General features: G+C 38.1%; 1 protein-coding gene across 5 annotated transcripts in view; it reads left to right on the top strand.

Annotated features, from left to right (window-relative positions):
* The window catches only part of Stim1 (stromal interaction molecule 1), a 221,846-nt gene that overhangs the window by 188,478 nt on the left and 14,934 nt on the right, over positions 1–18,434 (top strand). For all 5 annotated transcript variants that reach the window (XM_047518623.1, XM_047518624.1, XM_047518625.1 and 2 more), the window contains exons 6-7: positions 10,322–10,499; positions 14,288–14,465. In XM_047518623.1, the coding sequence (XP_047374579.1) occupies positions 10,322–10,499; positions 14,288–14,465 (356 nt within the window). The remainder of the gene's footprint in view (positions 1–10,321; positions 10,500–14,287; positions 14,466–18,434) is intronic.

Raw genomic sequence — 18,434 nt, 5'->3', positions numbered from 1 at the left:
ATTAGAATTGGCCTCATAGGTTGACAGGGCCCACCCCCTGCCCTGCATTAGTTGAGGGCACAGCAGCAGAATGCTGTAGAACCAGGACCTAGTCTAAAGAAGAAGCTGGCAGGAAGGATCAGAGGCAGTACAATAGTTTCTTGTCCATGTATGTGACTTGGCAAGTGCCTAAGCTGATCTGTCAATACAGGTGCATCTGTACTTTTTTGAATATATAAGACAGAGCAATCTGGAAGAAAACTGTTTCCACTCCCATTTCTGCCTATTTTTTTTTTAGGGGAGTGGTTCTAGGACACATTTTACTCACCATTTATTGATAAGTTTTGAATAAATGATAAATGGATGGTTCTACTTTTTATGTGAGGCCTACCCTTTGTACTAAGCAATAGCTTTTCATTAATTCACTAATCTGTATTGAGCACTCACCATGTATCAGTATAAATGGCAGGGTCCCTGTTATCCAGCTGTTCCATGTAAATGGAGATAGACTTGTCAACAAATATAGTAAATGGTCAACAAATGTAGTAAATGTTAAAGCTATTATGTTAATCTTTCTAGAATTCAACTGAGGGTACAAAGTAGGGAGGAGTTTCCTGTTGGAGTCCAGGAAACTTTTTGGAGAATGTAATTTTTGAGCTGAGTCTTGAAAGGTGGGAAGTGGCCTTATTAAACTCTTAACCATTAATAGTGTACACCCCTCTTAATATACACTAGCAAGAACACTTCCACCAAAGGGAATAATTGTTCTTTAATCTTCTAAGATATATTATGAGGTTGTTATATGTGCTATATGAAAATTGGATTTTGTACTTTAAAGTTGTAAAGGGTACATTAGAAACTGCAGGTTGCAGAAGGCAAGGATTCTATCTGGAAAGATGAGCTAGCATGGAAACCAGAATCCTGGATCCATGGAGTCAGTCAGCAAAAGGAGCAGGTTACACTAATAAATAGGTGTAGTATTTTTCTTCTAGGCCCATTTCATATAGCCTGTAGGCTGTATGTGAGCTGACTTAAGGGAGGTCAGAGGTCAACAGGAAAACTATGCCTGAGATAAGCAGAACAGAGGTACTAGAGCTAAGAATATCTTTCACACTAGCTGGGATATAGCTATTATGATAACCATAATTTTTTTTTTTTAATGGTAGATAACAAGCATAGGTAAGAATGTGAGAAATTGAAATCTTTATGTATTGCGTGTAAGAATGTAAAATGGTTCAGTTACTGTGAAAAGCAGTCTGGTAGTTCATAAAAAAAAATTAAACATGGAGTTACCATTTAACCCAGCAACTGCATGCCTAGGTATATATTCAAATAATTGAAATAGGTACTCAAACAAGTATATGTATACATGTGTTCATAGCTGCACTAGTCACAAGAGCCAAAAGATGGAAATAGCCCAAATGTCCCTTAGCAGATCAGTGAGTAAATAAAATTGTTACATACATGCAATGGAATATTATTCAGTCATAAAATGGAGTGAAATTCTGATATATGCCGCAGTATAGATAAACCTGGAAAACATTACACTAAGTAAAAGAAATCAGACAAAAGATCACATATGTTTCCATTTATTTGAAATACCCAGCATAGTTAAATCCATTGACATAAACTCAGATTGGTGGTTGACAGAAGAGAATAGGGAGAAACTGCTTAATGGGTAAGAAATTTTACTTTGGAGGAATAGAAATGTTTTAGAATTAGATATCCTGGATGTACTATATGCCACTGAATTTTTCACTTTAAAATGGTTAATTTTTTATTATATGAACATTGAATCAATAATAATTATTAATTTATAATTAATTTCTTCTTCTTCTTCTTCTTCTTCTTCTTCTTCTTCTTCTTCTTCTTCTTATTATTATTATTATTATTATTATTTTAGTACATGGATTGAACCCAGGGCTACTCAACCACTAAGTCACATCCCCAGCCCTTTTTTATTTTTTATTTTGAGACAGGGTCTAGCTAAATTGCCTAGGGCCTTGCTAAGTTCCTGAGCCTGTCTTTGAACTTTTGATCTTCCTACCTCAGCCTCCCAAGCTGCCGGGATTACAGGCATGTGTTATGGCGCCTGGCTAATAAATTATTATTATTATTTATTTTATTGTTCTTTTTAGTTATACATGATAATAGAATCCATTCTGATAAAATTATACAAGCATGGAATATTTCTTATTCTAATTAGGACCCCATTCTTGTGGATATACATAGTGGTGGGATTCACTGTGGTGTATTCCTATATGTACATAGGAAAATTATGTCAGATTCATCCCACTGTCTTTCCTGTTCTTGTCCCTACTCCCTTCCCTAATTCCCATTTGTCTAACCTACTAAACTTCTGTTCTTCCCCTCTCCTCTTTATTGTTATTTAGCTTCCACATATCAGCAAAAACATTCCACCTTTGGTTTTTTGGGATTGGCTTATTTCACTTAGCATGGTAGTCTCCAGATCCATCATTTACTGACAAATGTCATAAAGTCATTCTTAATGACTGAGTAATACTCCATTGTGTATATATATCACATTTTCTTTATCCATTTATCTGTTGAAAGACACCTAGGTTGGTTCCATAGCTTAGCTGTGGTGAATTGTGCTGCTCTAAACATTGTCGTGGCTGTGTCACTGTAGTATACTGATTTTAACTCTTTTGGCTATATACTGAGGAGTGGGATAACTGGATCAAATGGTGGTTTCATTCCTAGTTTTTTGAGGAATCTCCATACTGCTCTCCAGAGTGGTTGCACCAATTTGCAGTCCTACCAGCAATGTATGAGTGTACTCTTTTCCCCATATCATTACCAACATTTATTGTTACTTGTATTCTTAATAATTTTCATTCTGACTGGAGTGAGGTGAAATCTCAGTGTAGTTTTAATTTGCATTTCTGTAATTGCTAGACATGTTGAACATTTTTTAATATATTGGTTTACTGATTGTATTTCTTTTTCTACGAAGTGTCTGTTTAGTTTCTTTGCTCATTTATTGATTGGGTTATTTGGTTTTTTGGTGTTAAGTTTTTTAAGTTCTTTGTATATTCTGGAAATTAATGCCCTATCTGAGATGCAAGTGGCAAATATTTTCTCCTAATAAATTATTTTTTTAAGCAACAATAAAAAGAATAGCTATATTGAGTGTCATCAAAATTTAAAAGTTTTATACCTCAATGGACACATCAAGAAAGTGAAAAGACAATACACATAATAGAGAAAATGTCTGCAAACGTTTTTTTCTGATAAAGCTCTACTGCCCTGAATACAGAATTTCTAATACTCAACAATAAAAAGACAACCCAATTAAAAGCAAAGTGAAAGATTTCATATACTTTCACTTTGAATAGTGGTCACTATTTCATGACCAATAGACACATGAAATAATGGTCAACATCATTTATTATCAGAGAAATACAGGTAAAAAACACAATGACAACCTGTACTACCTCTCACCTACTAGGATGGCTACAATAAAAAAGATGGACAATAACAAGTATTGCCTAGGAATTAGAATTATAGTCACAAAGTGAAAGCATCCCAAATTTCTATCAATTTATTAGTGGAAAAATATATGTGACATATGTATTCAATGGAATAATAATTACTATCCATGACAAAGAATGAAATGTTGATAAATGATAGGACATTGATGAACCTTGACAACTTTATCCTAAGTTAAAGAAGCCAGTAACAAAAGGTCATATGGTTTGTAGTTTTATGATTTCATTTATATAAAACTTCCAGAGTAGTCAGTTCCATCTAGACAGAGTAAATGAATGGTTTCCATGGCTGGGTGGAGTGGGAAATGGGAAGTGACTGCTAATGGACATGGGATTTCTTTTTGGGGTAATGATAATATTCTAACATTAATTATGCTGATGGCTGCACAACTTTTGTGAATATACTTATACATTTTAAAAGAGGATTTTAGAATTTCAGGGTCAGACTTATATTTCATTATAATAACAAATATATACAACTTCAATATTTATAAATTCTAGACTTCCATTCAGAGAACTTCTTTATAAAGTTTAGGTAAGAACCTTGAACTGATAGGAGATCTTTTCAAAATTGTCATTTTGCTGTGTGACCTTGAGTAGATCACTTTTTTCAGGGCTTATTTTCTTATGTGTATCGTGAGATAGATCATTAGGTGAAAGGATCCTTATAGTTTCTTTCAGCTATGACTTTGCATGATTTTTTTTGAGAAACCCCTTGGGTTGGGTGCTGTATAAAAGACAGGAGATCTGTTCCTTCCTTCTGTTTATATCCTGTACTTTGGGGAATTCTGTGCTTGGCCACTGCTTTGTCAGGTGATCTTTGGCAATGCAGTTTTGCCTGGACTCAGGTTACGTCATCTGTATTATGGGACTGGTAACTTAAAGACTCTTACTAGCTATTATTCTAGGGTTCAGAAAGCTGGGTATATTCCTGTAAGCTAAGATTTTGGAATTCAACAGCTGTCCTGATGGCAAATATATGTCTTTATATTTTCCTAGTTTTACTTGTTAAAGGAAAATTTTGAAAATTGCCAGCTGGAATCTGAGGAAAACACTAGGAAGTTCTTTGTCAAGAGACTCCTGCAAGGGTGGGGCTGTGCCTGCTGGGTCAATGTAAAGAGTCCTTTGAGCTGTGCCCCTTAGGTTCTGTTTTCCTTTCTGAGCACAGAGTAAAATCCCTATTTTAGTGCTGTTCTCTATTCAATATCCACGTAGGACTTAGAGTGACAGCACTGTGCTGGTGCTGACTTGTGTTCCCAGCTTACGTTGGATGGGCACAGATAAGCAGTCCTCACCTGCATAATAAGTCATGTGGATGTGGCAAACATGCCAGAGAACCAAGGCCATTTACAGTACCCGCCATGGCCACCTTGCCTAGACTTAATAAAAATCCTGCCACTGTCCTGAGGCTTGAGAAATCTCAAATCAAAGGTTTGTCATGCAGAAGCTGAGAGGGCCTGCTGAGGGAACAGGCATCACACAGCAACTTCAGAGCTTGGAAGGAGGAAGAGGGATTAGACTGACTTCATCTCAAGGTCTGTTTTCTGACAGTAGAAAGCATGCTCATTTCTCCCCATGTGGCCCAAGAGCAGCACATGGCCCTTTATAGTCTTTTCCACTCTGTGGAGTTGGCTCCAGTCCTGCAGACCCATCTGGAGCTCTCTGAACAGTGCCAATTATCAGGTATTAGTTGTGTTTAGAGAAACAAAGGTCTGATGAAGGTCAGTGTCCAGTTTGAGGTCTAAGCTGATGTCTCACTATGATAGCAATTATTCATTGGGGCTTTGTGTCTTGTGCAAATAATTTCTCAGAAAAATTGAGCTCACAGAGCTGAGGTGGATTTTTAGAGGTCAGTCAGTTTTTAAGTGGTAGAACCATGATTCAAACACACATTTTTAACTTACATTTCAGTATTATCCACCTTGTATTTCTGTTGGAGGAAATAAGATATAAAGAGTTCTAGCTTTGAAACCTTTAGCTTTATGACCTTGGGCACATTCCTAACATTCTCTGTGCCTTAGTTTCCCATGAATAAATGGTAGCTACTGTTTCTAGAGTGGCCTCCAGTGTGCTTAGTCCCAGGCTAGGGACTAGTGTGCCCTTTGTACTTTTAGCAGGAGTATTGAGAAGGGTACAGAGGGAGAGGCCTGCAGAGTAATTGCTGGATTGGGGACAGTTATGGAAAAGAAAAGACTATTTCTTATCTTCCTTCTTCAGTGACTCAGATAATAGGAAAATGTTCATAGTGAGCAGGAGTGGCTATCTGTTTAGCAGAGCTTACTCTGGTGTCTATGGCTGTATTCTTACCCTCTCTCTCTCCTTTCTGGTATGCTTCTATATGCTCTTCAGCTTTCTCCAGGATGCTTTTTAACTTGGTGTGCTCAACCCCTTTTTCTCATTCTCCTCTGTAAACCCATGGCCCTGTGTTCCTGCTTTCATTAAAACAATCTCTCTCCCCATCTTTTTTCTTATAAACTGAGCTCCTTGAGGACAGAGACAGTAATATTCAGTTTAAGAACCAGCAAGGAGTAGTTACCAGATGTTTGCTGGAAGTTTTACAGAAAGAGACTGTACCTCTCCAGATACAGGAGTAGGCAGACTTGGGAGAAGAATCTGGCCTATCTTGGTTTGGGGGAGAACTGCTGCCTGTGAATGTTTGAAATAACTAAAACATTTGTTGGGTTATAACTAGAAGGGAAGAAAGCCCGAGGTAGCTCTTACTAGTTAAAAAGACCCCCCCAGCACAAAAGGCTATATAAATGTCAAAAGACATTTCTAGCACAGATTTTGGCAGTGAGGGATGAATATCTGTATCTATTAGTACACTATGGAAAGCAGAGAGAATGGAGAGAATTGATTGCGAGAGGGAATTCCAGAAATTGGTAATGATTGGATACTCACTTTTTAGTACTAACTGATACCCTGAAAATTCTCATCACCCCCTTCTTTATTAACATGTCAGCATTTCTTTTGTTTACATCCACCTTCCCCACCTGATGATGTTAACAGTGATCTCATTTTGCTAAAACTTATTTGCAGCATTCAGACTGGGAATTCTACCATTCTTAGGTTCTCCAGGTCCCATTTTTACTAGATTGGTTCTGTTTACCTAGCCAGCCATATCTGCTCTGTGAGAACCAACTTGGTTACTCTGCCCTGCATGGGTTGACTGAGTGTAAGGCAAATTCTATGAACTGAGTTTGTATAAAGGCTGTGCAGTACCACTGGTCATACTTTTCTGTCCTCAGATACTATTTGCCCTCTGCATGTGCTTTGTATTATACTTTCCTTTCCTGTAAAGGCCTCCCACTATTCTTTTCTTTTGCTTTCCTTTTCACCTTTGCCAAGAACCCATTCTGGTCAGACCCTTTGGGGCTACAGAGATAAGTCTGTGTCCTGGCCCTCAGGAATTCACAATCTATCAGAAAGTAACTGACATGAAAGCTGACATGAAAGGGATTCCCTGAGATAGCAAAGAAATAGTTCATGTTCACCTGTCCAAAGAATGGATTGATCCGGGGATCCTAATCAGAGAAGAAGGAATGAGGGATCTCTGTGAAATGTGGTAAGCTAGAAAGATGGTAGGAATTGAAGGATTGGAATGGGATTATGATGGGAAGAAGAACATAATTTGTAAGATATAACTAGAATCTTGATTTGCCTATTTACTATTTCTAAACAAATATTTATACATTCCCTTAAGGGTGTAGTGTTCAGCTCAGGGCTCCACTGAAGGAACCTGACAGTTTCTACATCTGCTTTCCCAGGTCCTTCATCTTCATCACATTCCATATCCACCTTCTTAATTACTTCCTGGATATGTCCATCTGAATTTTTTCCCCATACCTCAAAACATTTTGATTTATAACTAAGCATTCTATCTCACATAATTCTGTATGAACACTTTTAACATTTGAGGAGGCTGAGGTCTAGATAGGAAAAGTGAAGTTCATAACAAATTCAGGCAGTCTAGCATAGAACCCAGACTTCCTAACAATGTAGGATACTTGATATGATGGCATAATAATTTATCTATTTGAGGCCTTGTGTTCAACTTTGAAGGCTTGGCCAATAGGCCTTTGGATCTTTACTGATTTGATGGCAGTACCACAATCATCTCCCAGGATGTTGCTTATGTGTAAACATAGGCCTTGAGCTTATAGATTCAAGTTAGATCAGGGCAATATAAACATTTCCATGGTGAAAAATGTTTGCATATAGCAAAGCAGAAACAAGATTTGTGGTATGAATGTGAAAGTTGTGGTGAAAAAGTGTGGGTCAGAGGAAAATAGTATAGCCATACAAATCTAGATTTGAATACAGCTCTGTCACTTTGTATGAGCACTAGCAAGTCAGAGTCCCTTATAGAGCCTCAGTTTTCTGGTCTGTAGAATGTGAATACTATTGCTGTCCCTTTTGGAGTAGTTGTGAGGATTAGAATTGATGAATATGGATGTTTGATACATTTTATATTTTCTCTATTTCCCTTATTGTGTGGATTAAGGGGAGGAAGATATTATCACACTTGAGGCTTATCCATAAAGACTCAATACTGAAAGGATTTGTTGAGTGTCTTCTGTACGCTTATTGATGCTGGGCTAGGCATTTAGGCATTTAGGCAAGTGATGATCACTAGAAACCATGGAGAGTAAATCAGTTAGATTAGACTCATTTTCTCTCCACTAAGCTTAGTAGCTCATGGGATGTGACAGACAGTGTATCTGGGCTTTAGCTGCACATTTGACAAGGCAGGAGAGTAGACAGAATGGATGTTTGCACACTTACACGGAGTCAAAACTGGTTGAAGGAATCCAGAAGGTACTAATTCTGTATGAACACTTTTTATGCTTGAAGAAGCTGAGGTCTAGATAGGAAAAGTGAAGTTCATAACGAATTCAGGCAGAAGGTACTAAAAGGTGGAACAGTGTTACCTTAGAAATGGGGACAGGGAGAGGGTAATTGTGAGATTCTGTAGTTAGTCCCAGTTATTCTTTGTTTTTATTTATGACTTGAATGAGACTATGAAGCTGATCAAAATGATAGAATCTGCTTCCAAATCAATCTGGGCAGGATGGAATAAGGGTTTGAATGAAATAGCTCAGCTCAATCTGCATGCCCACCTTAAGAACTTTGAAGTTTGGAAGTAATAAGAGAACTGATAGAAATGTTCATTTCTTAGAGTATTGTTTGAATGAAGGTACCTTGGTCTTTTATTAAGAATGTAAAAGGGGATATTGGCATTGAGAAACCCCAATAAACCAAGATTAGAAATCCTTAATAAGCAGGGGAGACAAAGAATACCCCAGGCTCTAGTAGAGACTGTAGCAGAGACAAATGTGTTCAGAAAGAACAGAAAGTGACTATGCTACAGAAATTTCTCCTCTTGGGATTTGAAGGATAAGAGACTAAGGACCTAAGTATGGCTGAAGTATAGGCCAACATGGAGGTTAGAGGATGGCCACTGGAGGACCTTCAGTTTTCTCTCTGAGAGCCCTGCATAAGCATGTAGAGGATATGGCTGCCACCCTGAACCTAGTAACTCCCCTTCCTTGCATGGAAATAGCACGTGCTAATTTGTTTTTGATCCCATACCATTCCCATGTTCTGCTGCTCAGCTTTTCAGTGAGAGCTGTGACTGTAACTCTTCTTGTCAAACTGTGGGCCTCAGCTTCATGTCATTTCTAGCTACATGTGTCTTTTTATGTATCTAGACCCTCCCTCAATTTGGTGGCTCTTCCTGGGTCCTTACCAGGCATTGGGATCCTACCAGTTCCATCTTCTCCTCCCCTACCTCAGGGCAACCTGTTATGCACAGAGAGTTATTAACCTTGCTTTAACTCCTTTTTTCTTCTGTCTCTGATTCCCTTTTCTGTGGCTCCTCTGAACCCACAGCACAACCCAGATAGGCCATTGCAGCACCCCTCTTCTCCTTATGATATCCCTTTCATAAGTCATAAGTCTCCTGTGCTGTGGCCAAGAGCCCAAATCTGGGATACTAGAAACAATGCCAGGCTCCAGGAGTGCCCCTGTCCTGTTCCCTAAGTTCTTGGGAAAGTGTTTTTTTGTTTTTATATTCTGGTCTTTTTCCTTTTTAACATTTAATTTTTTTCTCTGGAGACTGGGCATTGCTTTGAATTCCACCTAGTAGCTGAATTCTGGCACTTCACTAAATTATTGCCAGGCATTCTCTGGAGGTAAATCTGCTTCTTAGTTCCAGGCATGTGTAATGTCTCATGTATACCAATCTCTTGATGCTGCTCTTCTTCTGCCTGATCTTTGGTTTGAGCTACAGCTTAGATTGAGACTTCAAAACCTTTACTTGATCTGTGCTTTGTACCTTGTGTTAGAATGGCCTACTAATCCAGGAAACCTAATCCTGCAGTAACGTTAGTCCTATAGCTAGACCCCAGGTTCCAGAGACATTGCTTTATACTGTTTATCTTAGCCCCCTCCTTTTGCCTTTGTATTGCTTACCCTATAGGATGGATGCCACTGCATCTGGGCATGTGGGCTCATCCCAGCCCAGAGATGACTGGGATGGATTGGCATGTTCTCTCCTCTTCTCTGCACCTTAGGGAAATATGAGTTAATAAACTTCTGGTATCACTCTTAGGCTTCTCATATTTTCCAGAGTAGGCCTTGACTAGCAGAGAAATAGGCACAGAGCTTACTGTAATAGTATGTGGCACGTATGTGTCTGAGAAACTAATTCCTCCTGAGTGAAGAGTGTGACTGCCAGGGGGAGGCATCATGAAGGAGGGGATGCAGTGAGTCTGCAAGACTGTGTGCAGTGGGCACCCTGACTCACCATGCCCTTTCCTCTCTGGCAGTGACCCGCCACAATCATCTCAAGGACTTCATGCTGGTGGTATCTATCGTTATTGGTGTGGGCGGCTGTTGGTTTGCCTATATCCAGAACCGTTACTCCAAGGAGCACATGAAGAAGATGATGAAGGATTTGGAGGGTTTACACAGAGCTGAGCAGAGTTTGCATGACCTTCAGGAAAGGTAAGGCCTTGCCCCTTTCCAACACACCTGGTGCTGCTGGCTCTTGGGAGCCACTTGTTTCCACCTGGGTTGCACCCTTAAGACCAGGCTGACATTACTGCCCAGGCTCTCCCATCATTCTAGAACTGCATTGGCAGCCTAGCTTCTGCCATTTCAGTTGCCTTGGACAGTTATTCCCCCTGGGGAGAAGCTTGTTTCTGTCTTTCCTCCCTCTGAATCTTGTAGCTTTCATAAGTCTTAAACTTCCCTGGTTAGATGGTTTGTTAAGTAAGAGTCATTCTGCCCTCAGTCCTGCCTCTAGACTGCTTTCCTTTCCATATAAATACTTATAATTCATTGTTCCCCAAGGAAACCTCATAAATCTTTTTTCCTACTACCCTTTATTATTTCTTGAGTGGAGTCTTAGTCTCATAAGTACTGACTTGTGTGACTTTGGGTAAATCCTTTCCCTTCCTGCACTTATTTTCTCATTAGTAGTATGAAGGACTTCAACTAGAAGAGTACTATGCTCTTCCAGGAGAACACTTCTAGCTCTGATAATCTGGGATGCTGTCAAATGAAACATGATTTTAAAATGGTGGCAGATTTAGTTGTAAAAAGAGAGAGTGCCAGCCAGAAAATTCTTGTACTTCCTGACATCTAGGAACCAGGAATTCACTGCTTCTGAGGCAACAAAATTCACACATAGGAAAGTCCCACATGATGTGGGACTCAAAGGAGGTGGCCTTGAAAGAAGGGTAGAGAGTTCTCTGGAGTTAAGGTTGAGGGTCAGGCCAGATCCCTGGGACTTTGAGATATACATGGAGAGGTTTATAAAGGATGCAAAAGGCAGTAGGAAGTCAGTGTAGGTTTTTGGTTGTTTTGTTTTTAACAAGGGGAGTGACCTACTTCAGGACTGTCTTGTAGAAAAATGACTCTGGCAAACTTGGCACTTCAGAGGGAAATCTTTGCAGAAATTCTTGTAAAAGAATGTAAAGCCTGGTTTTTTTCTGCTATTTTAAAATGACAGATGCTATTTTCTTTGGAAGGGTAGGGAAAGGATTTCTTATAATCTAGGTATTTTTTAAGTATTTAAGTGTCTTATTGTTTTTAATTACCACAATCCTTTGAAGTAGGTACTGTTATCCCTATTTTAGAGTTGAGGAGATGAAGGCTCAGAGAGGGTAAGTGCTTTGCTGATGTCAGTAAGTAGTGAGCTAGGAATTCTGTCACACTTTGAGGTGCTGCTCTTACTTGAGGCAGCAGTCTTACCAGACTCATTTCCATGCAATGGGCTTCGAGGGGTAAGGGGTTCTGATCTCTTATCAGATTCCTAGCTATTCTACTGGGCCCCTTGTTCCTTGACCCTTTGCCACTTGGGGGCTAACTGCTGCTGTCTGAGGAATCCCATACTTCATTTGTCTGAAAAACATGTACTGTTTTCATTCCAAAGACAAAAGAATCTAGGCAGGAGACATTCCAAGTTTGGGGATAAAACTAAGCTTCCAGCCTTCCCTGCTCCCTAAGGCCTCCTGAGCTTAAAGACCACTGTAGCACTTAGACACAGGCCCTACTCCCGCCAGACTTGCACAGGCAAACTCACATACTTGTACCATCCTCTAACAGTGTCAACAGCCCACAAGCCACCTTGCAATAGATCTGCATTGCCAGCCATTACAGAACTTTACTTACAGAATTCCTGATCTTTTGTGTCAATAAATGTACTGTGACATGTACTTCCAGTTAGGATTTCACTGGGTTTCAAAATAATTCTTTGAGACAGGCAGAGATTTTGATTTCTATTTTCATGTGAAGAAAGGGGCAAAACTTGTCCATAGTCACACAACCAATTGGAGCTAGGATTTAGCAATCTGGCTGCCTAATTTTCTTCCTTGTAATGCTAATTGATTGTTGCCTTGGAGTGGGGCAGTGCTTGTGGTACATTTATTTGCTCCTTTCTGCACCCAACAATATTTATCAGTTTCCATCTTTGCTAGTCCCTATTGGGAATATGAAAGTGGACTAGGCTTCATTCTACTTTAAAGGAGCTCCCTATTACAGAAAGAGGGTAGACATATCATGCTATTGGCTTTTCTGAAGAGGCAGCTTTCCGAGAGGATAGTATTTCAGTGAAGAATCAAATCCCTGTTGGTATAATTTCTTACAGTTGGGATACAGGAGAGTACAGTAAAGGAAGACAAGTACAATAAAGGAGAATATTCGGCAAATGAAAGAGATGGGGGCAGGAAATGGCGCCTGATTTTTTTTTTAACTGTGCTTGTAGCGCCATCTGTTGTACATATTGAGGAGGTTCAACTCCTTTTCTCTCCTGGGGCAAAGTAGGCAGAAGACCGCAATTGTCAGCAGGAAACTTGTAGCTAACATTTCTTCCCTGCTTGTTCCACCGCATCTTTGGAAGCCTTAGCTACTGACAATCTATACTAGGGTTATGTTTGTTTTTTTTAAAGGTCGAGTTCTATTTCTGCCTCTTCTGTTTGCTCAGGGGTCAGTACCTTTCTGGATGGGTCTTGTTCTTTGGTCTATCTTTACTTTTTTATACCTCAATTCTATATCTCTATTTTTTCCTTCTTCATCATTTTACCCTCCTATCATAGTATATTGATAACTCTGTGTTCCTATTAAAAAGGAAGACCTGACAGTTGCTATGTCCTTTCCTTTTTAGCAGAATTAGTAAACTCTTACTCTTTCTTCTGGGCCAAGTTTAGGCCCTTTCCTGACTCCTTTTTGGCAGAGTTGATTATATCATCCTTTGGGCTCTCTTCATTGTAGAACTTACAACACTGTAGATAGTTAACTGTTAACTTGTATTTGTTGAACTAGGTCATTCAGTGAGAGAGACAGTTTGCTGATTTATCTCTTTAATATTTAGGACTTAGCACAAGGCTTGACATTTATTAAGTACTTTGTAAATGGATAAATATGTGATGGAAAGAAGGGAGGGAGGAAGGCTTTCCTAGATGGAAGCTTTTGTCAGTGAGCTAAGGGAATATGTGGGTAGACACAAAAGTAGATTATTTTTACTGAAGCTCTTGAGATCTTACCCTTTGTGAAAAATGCTTAGGAAGGCAGCTCAGTACCTGGGGCAGCAGGGGCACTCCAAGTCCTTCCCAGTCCCTTTGGCATGAATTTTTTTTTTTTTTTTTTTTTTTTTTTTTTTTTTTTGGTGCTTCTGGGATCAGGTACTTAGAAGTCTAAGAGGTCCAGCTCAATAATTACTTTCTCATCTTCCTTCAGCCTTCATGCATATGTCATTCATATCTCAGCTATCAGGTTTTTCCTGGATTTTGTATAGCTTGTAAGGTATTCTACATTTATTGAAACTTCTAGATACCTCCAAATAAGGGGAATAATGATGGAATTTGAAGTCACAATGATTTGAATTCTAGTCTCAGTTCCTCCTGTAAATTATTTTTCCTCTCCTAAACCTTCATATTCACATCTGTCCTAGTCTGATATTTCTACGAGTATATCATTATCTGCCAGGAGAATAAATGTGAAATACCTTGTGAACTAATGGTTGTTATTATTTTAGTTTATGAGATACTTTAGAGGAAGGATTCAGATGCCTGGGAACCTGACTTCACACCTTGATTACTGGCATCAAAATGATGTAAGAATTAGGCTAATGACTATGGAATCCTAGGTGACAGAGCTAACCAGTCAGGAGAGTAGGGAGAATATATACAGAGAGCAAGTGCTCTCATTTTCCTCCTTGCTGCCATGACTCATGGCATGTTGGCTGGCACTCCCTTGCCTGGCCTCCTCCAGCTCCCTACATCGCCCCTCAGGCTGCACAAGGCCCAGGAGGAACACCGCACAGTGGAGGTGGAGAAGGTCCATCTGGAGAAGAAGCTGCGTGATGAGATCAACCTGGCCAAGCAGGAAGCCCAGCGGCTGAGGGAACTGCGGGAGGGTACTGAGAATGAGCGGAGTCGCCAAAAATATGCTGAGGAAGAGTTGGAGCAGGTAGGAGAGTCTCCAAATCCCTGGACACTCCCAAGGGGTGGGCAAAGGGTAAGGGCCTAGGGTCTGGCTGGAAACTTTCATGTGTGAGGACTTTAAATATGGCTCAAAGTCTATCTTCTACAGTCACTAGACTCTTACCAATAAGAGTAATGGAAGCCAGGTGTGGTGGTTCACGCCTCTAATCCCGTGGCCCAGGAGACTGAGTCAGTAGGATTGTAAGTTCAAGGCAGGCCTCAGCAACTTAGTAAAACTCTGTCTCAAAGTAAAGACTAAAAAGGGATGAGAATGTAGCTCAGTGGTAAAGCATCCCTGCGTTCAATTCCCAGTACCAAGAAAAGAAAAAAAAAAGTAGCCAAAAATGGTTGTAATGTTTTTCAAAGAACAGTGAATAACAGATGATGAATTATTTTATTACTTTTTTATTGAAATATTTTGCATCAAGAATGCAAATCATAAGTATATAGCTGGTAAGCTTTTATGTATGCATGTACCCATGTAATATCACCCAGATCAAGATACACCACAGCTAACCCTTTCTTCTCTAGTGAATATTTCATTCAAAAGGTAACCTCTGTCACAACCTCAAACCTAGTTTTGCCTGATTTTGAACTTCATAAAAATGGCATTATACATACATGCTTTTTTGTGTTTTTTTTTTTTTCACTCAACATTATGTCCATAAGAGTTGAGAGTTATCTATGTTGCATATAGTATAGCTGATTTATTTTCAATGCTCAGTAACAATCCATTGTGCAAGTATACTATAATTTGTGCATGCTCCTGTCAATAGACATTTGGGTTGTTGGCAATTTTTTAAAAAATTTTTATGACTAACACTACTGTAAACCTTCTTGCATATATCTCTTGGTGTGGGCATAAGCATTCATTTCTGTTGGACATAATAATAGAACACTTCTATATTGGCCTTATTAGAAAGTACCAAACTGGCTAGGTGTAGTGGTACACACCTGTAATTCCAGTGACTTGGGAGACTAAAGCAGGAGAATTCCAAGTTTGAGGCCAGCCTCAACAACTTTGCGAGACCCCATCTCAAAATTAAAAAATAAAAATGAAAAGGGTTGGGGATATGGTTCAGTAGTTAAGTATCTCTGGGTTCAATCCCTGGTAGCCCACCCAACTCCAAAAACAAAAAACATACACAAAAAAAAAACTTACCAGTTTCCAAAAGAGTTGTACCAATCTATAATGCCACCATCAGTGTATGAGAGTTCTAGCTGACCTATTATTTTGGTATTTTTAGACATTTTAATTTTAGACATTCTAGTAGGTAAGTAATGGATATCTCATTGGGATTTTAATTTTCATTTCCCTAATGTTATTGGGCACTTTTTCATGAATTTAATGGCCATTTGATTTGGGAATCTTTTCTTACTTAAAAAATTGGGTTGTCTTTTCTTATTGATTTGTAAGAGTTCTTTATATACTCTGATAGTGAGTCCTTGTGTGTATCATATATGTGTGTATGTGTGTGGCTTGCTTTATAGTTTGTTAATGTTGTCTTCTGATGAACACAAATTCATGATTTCAATGGATTCTTGATTTCAATGGGTTTTTGATTTCAATGGAATTCAGTTTCATCAATTTTTAAAAAATGATTGGTGCTTTTTGTTTCTTGTTTGAAAAAATCTTTCCCTATCCTCATGATATTTTCCTCTTGAACCTTTATTGTTGATTTTCACATTTAGGGATATAGTTTATTTAAAATTAATTTTTGTGTATGATATGGGAAAGAGGGTCACAAATCTTTTTTTTCCCAAGTATATATTTGTAAAATGATCATTCAGAAATCTTTATTCTGCTCTTTAATCTATTTGTCTGTCTTTGCACTGCAATATCCTATTGTAATGTGAAGGTAATGTGAAGTTCTCCTGATGTTTTCTTTTATAATAGGTCCTTGACTAGCCTAAGGTCTTTGTATTTCCTTACTAACTTGCCATTCAGTTATCCCAGTACCTCAAGGAAAGATAAAACTAACCTGCTGGAATTTTGACTGTGTTTGTATTGAAATTTATACACGCATGTGGGGGAAAATTGACATGTTAATCAAATAATCCTTACAATCTACGAGTATAATTTATCCTGTCATCTACTGAGATCTTTTAAAATTTCTCTCAGCAATGTTCTATAGTTTTTTTTTTTTTTTTTCACCCCTGTACTGGCGATTGAACCCAGGGGTCTTGACCACTGATCTATGTCCTTAGACCCTTTTCCTTTTTATTTTGAAACAGGGTCTTGCTACATTGCTCAGACTGACCTTGAATTTGCAATCCTCCTGCCTCAGCCTCCTGAGTAGCTGGGATTATGAGCATGTGCCATTGTACCGGCAACATTTAATAAGTTTGGATATTTTATGCTTTATTATCATTCAGTTTAATTTGTATTGTTATTTGTTTTTTGATCTACAGTTGTTTATAAGTCTTACTTGGAAAAAAAGAAAAACTAACATTTTAGAACTTTCAAACATTTTAGAACTTTTCTAATTGTCTTTTTCTTATCAATTTCTAGTTTAGGGCTGGGGAGATAGCTTAGTCGGTAGAGTGCTTGCCTTGCAAACCCAAGGCCCTGGGTTCGATCCCCAGCACCGCAAAAAAAAAAAAAAATAATAATAATTTCTAGTTTAATTTTATTGTGGTCACATTATACCTCCTCTATGGTTTTAATCTTTTGAACTTGTTGAAGTAACAATACAGTTAAAAAACAAAGCTTGTCATATTGGATAAAAAACAAAACCCAGTAATTTACTGTTCAAGAGAAACACTTTAAGGACACAAAAAGATTAAAAATAAAAGGATGAAAAAAGATAGATGTTACATGCTAAGCAAAATAAAGCAGAGGTAGGTATATTAATACCAGACAAAGTAGTCTCTAGGTCAAGAAGTATTATTAGAGACAAAATGAACATTTTATAGGTGAATTCAGTGTAATATATAATAACTCTTAATTTGGATACACCTAATAATAAAGTTTAAAAATATATATAAGGCAGAAGTTGAATGCACTAGTAGGGTAATAGTCAAATTCATAATCAGAGTTAGAGATTTAAACATACCACTTTTGATAATGAACAACTAAACATCAGTAAGGGTATAGAAGATTAAAAAGCACAATTAACTGATCTAAGCTTCCTATATATGTATATGAATACACTAGAGTGAATCTCACCATTATGTCTGTCCACAAAACACTAATTAAAAATAAATAAATAAATAAGTAATAGAAAGATCAGTAGAGTAATGGGAATGGGATAGAGAGGAGGGGAAGGAAGAGGGGAAGTGCTGGGGACTGAATTAGAGCAAATTATATTCCATGCTTTTATAATTATGTCAAAATGAATCATAATGTTATATATAACTAAAAAGAACCAATAAGAAAAAGAACTCTCAACAAGTACTTATAAAAAATGGTTAATAACAGTGATCTGATTGAAACATAAAACATTTAACTAATTTTTTTGAGACTGTATCTCTTAAAATATTGCGTCTGCTCAATTCTCTCCTTTCTGAGAATTCAGTATTTATATTCAATCTTGTTTAATATATGTGTGTGTGTGTGTGTGTGTGTGTGTGTGTGTGTGTGTGTTATGGACCCAGTACCTTTATTTTATTCATATATCTTTTATGTGTTGCTGAGGATCAAACCCAGAACTTTTAAGTATATTTCATAAGTAACTTATGTTCAGTTCTATTCTTTTTTTCTCTTCTGCTTTGATTTGGTTATTTTCTTTATATATATAAAGATATATAATATAAATATGTAGTATATTTATATTTGAGACTGGAGATTGAGCCCAGGGGCACTTTACCACTAAACTACATTCCTAGTACTTCTTATTTTTATTTTGAGACAGGATTTCACTAAATTGCTGAGGTTGTCCTGGAACTTGTGATCCTCCTGCCTTATCCTCCTGAGTCACTTAAATTATAGGTGTGCATCACTGTGTCTCACTTG

The sequence above is a fragment of the Sciurus carolinensis genome, chromosome 11 (genome assembly GCF_902686445.1).
Source record: "Sciurus carolinensis chromosome 11, mSciCar1.2, whole genome shotgun sequence".
NCBI lineage: Eukaryota > Metazoa > Chordata > Mammalia > Rodentia > Sciuridae > Sciurus > Sciurus carolinensis.
Note: the sequence above shows the minus strand (reverse complement) of the source record. Positions and strands in the feature narration are given on the sequence as shown.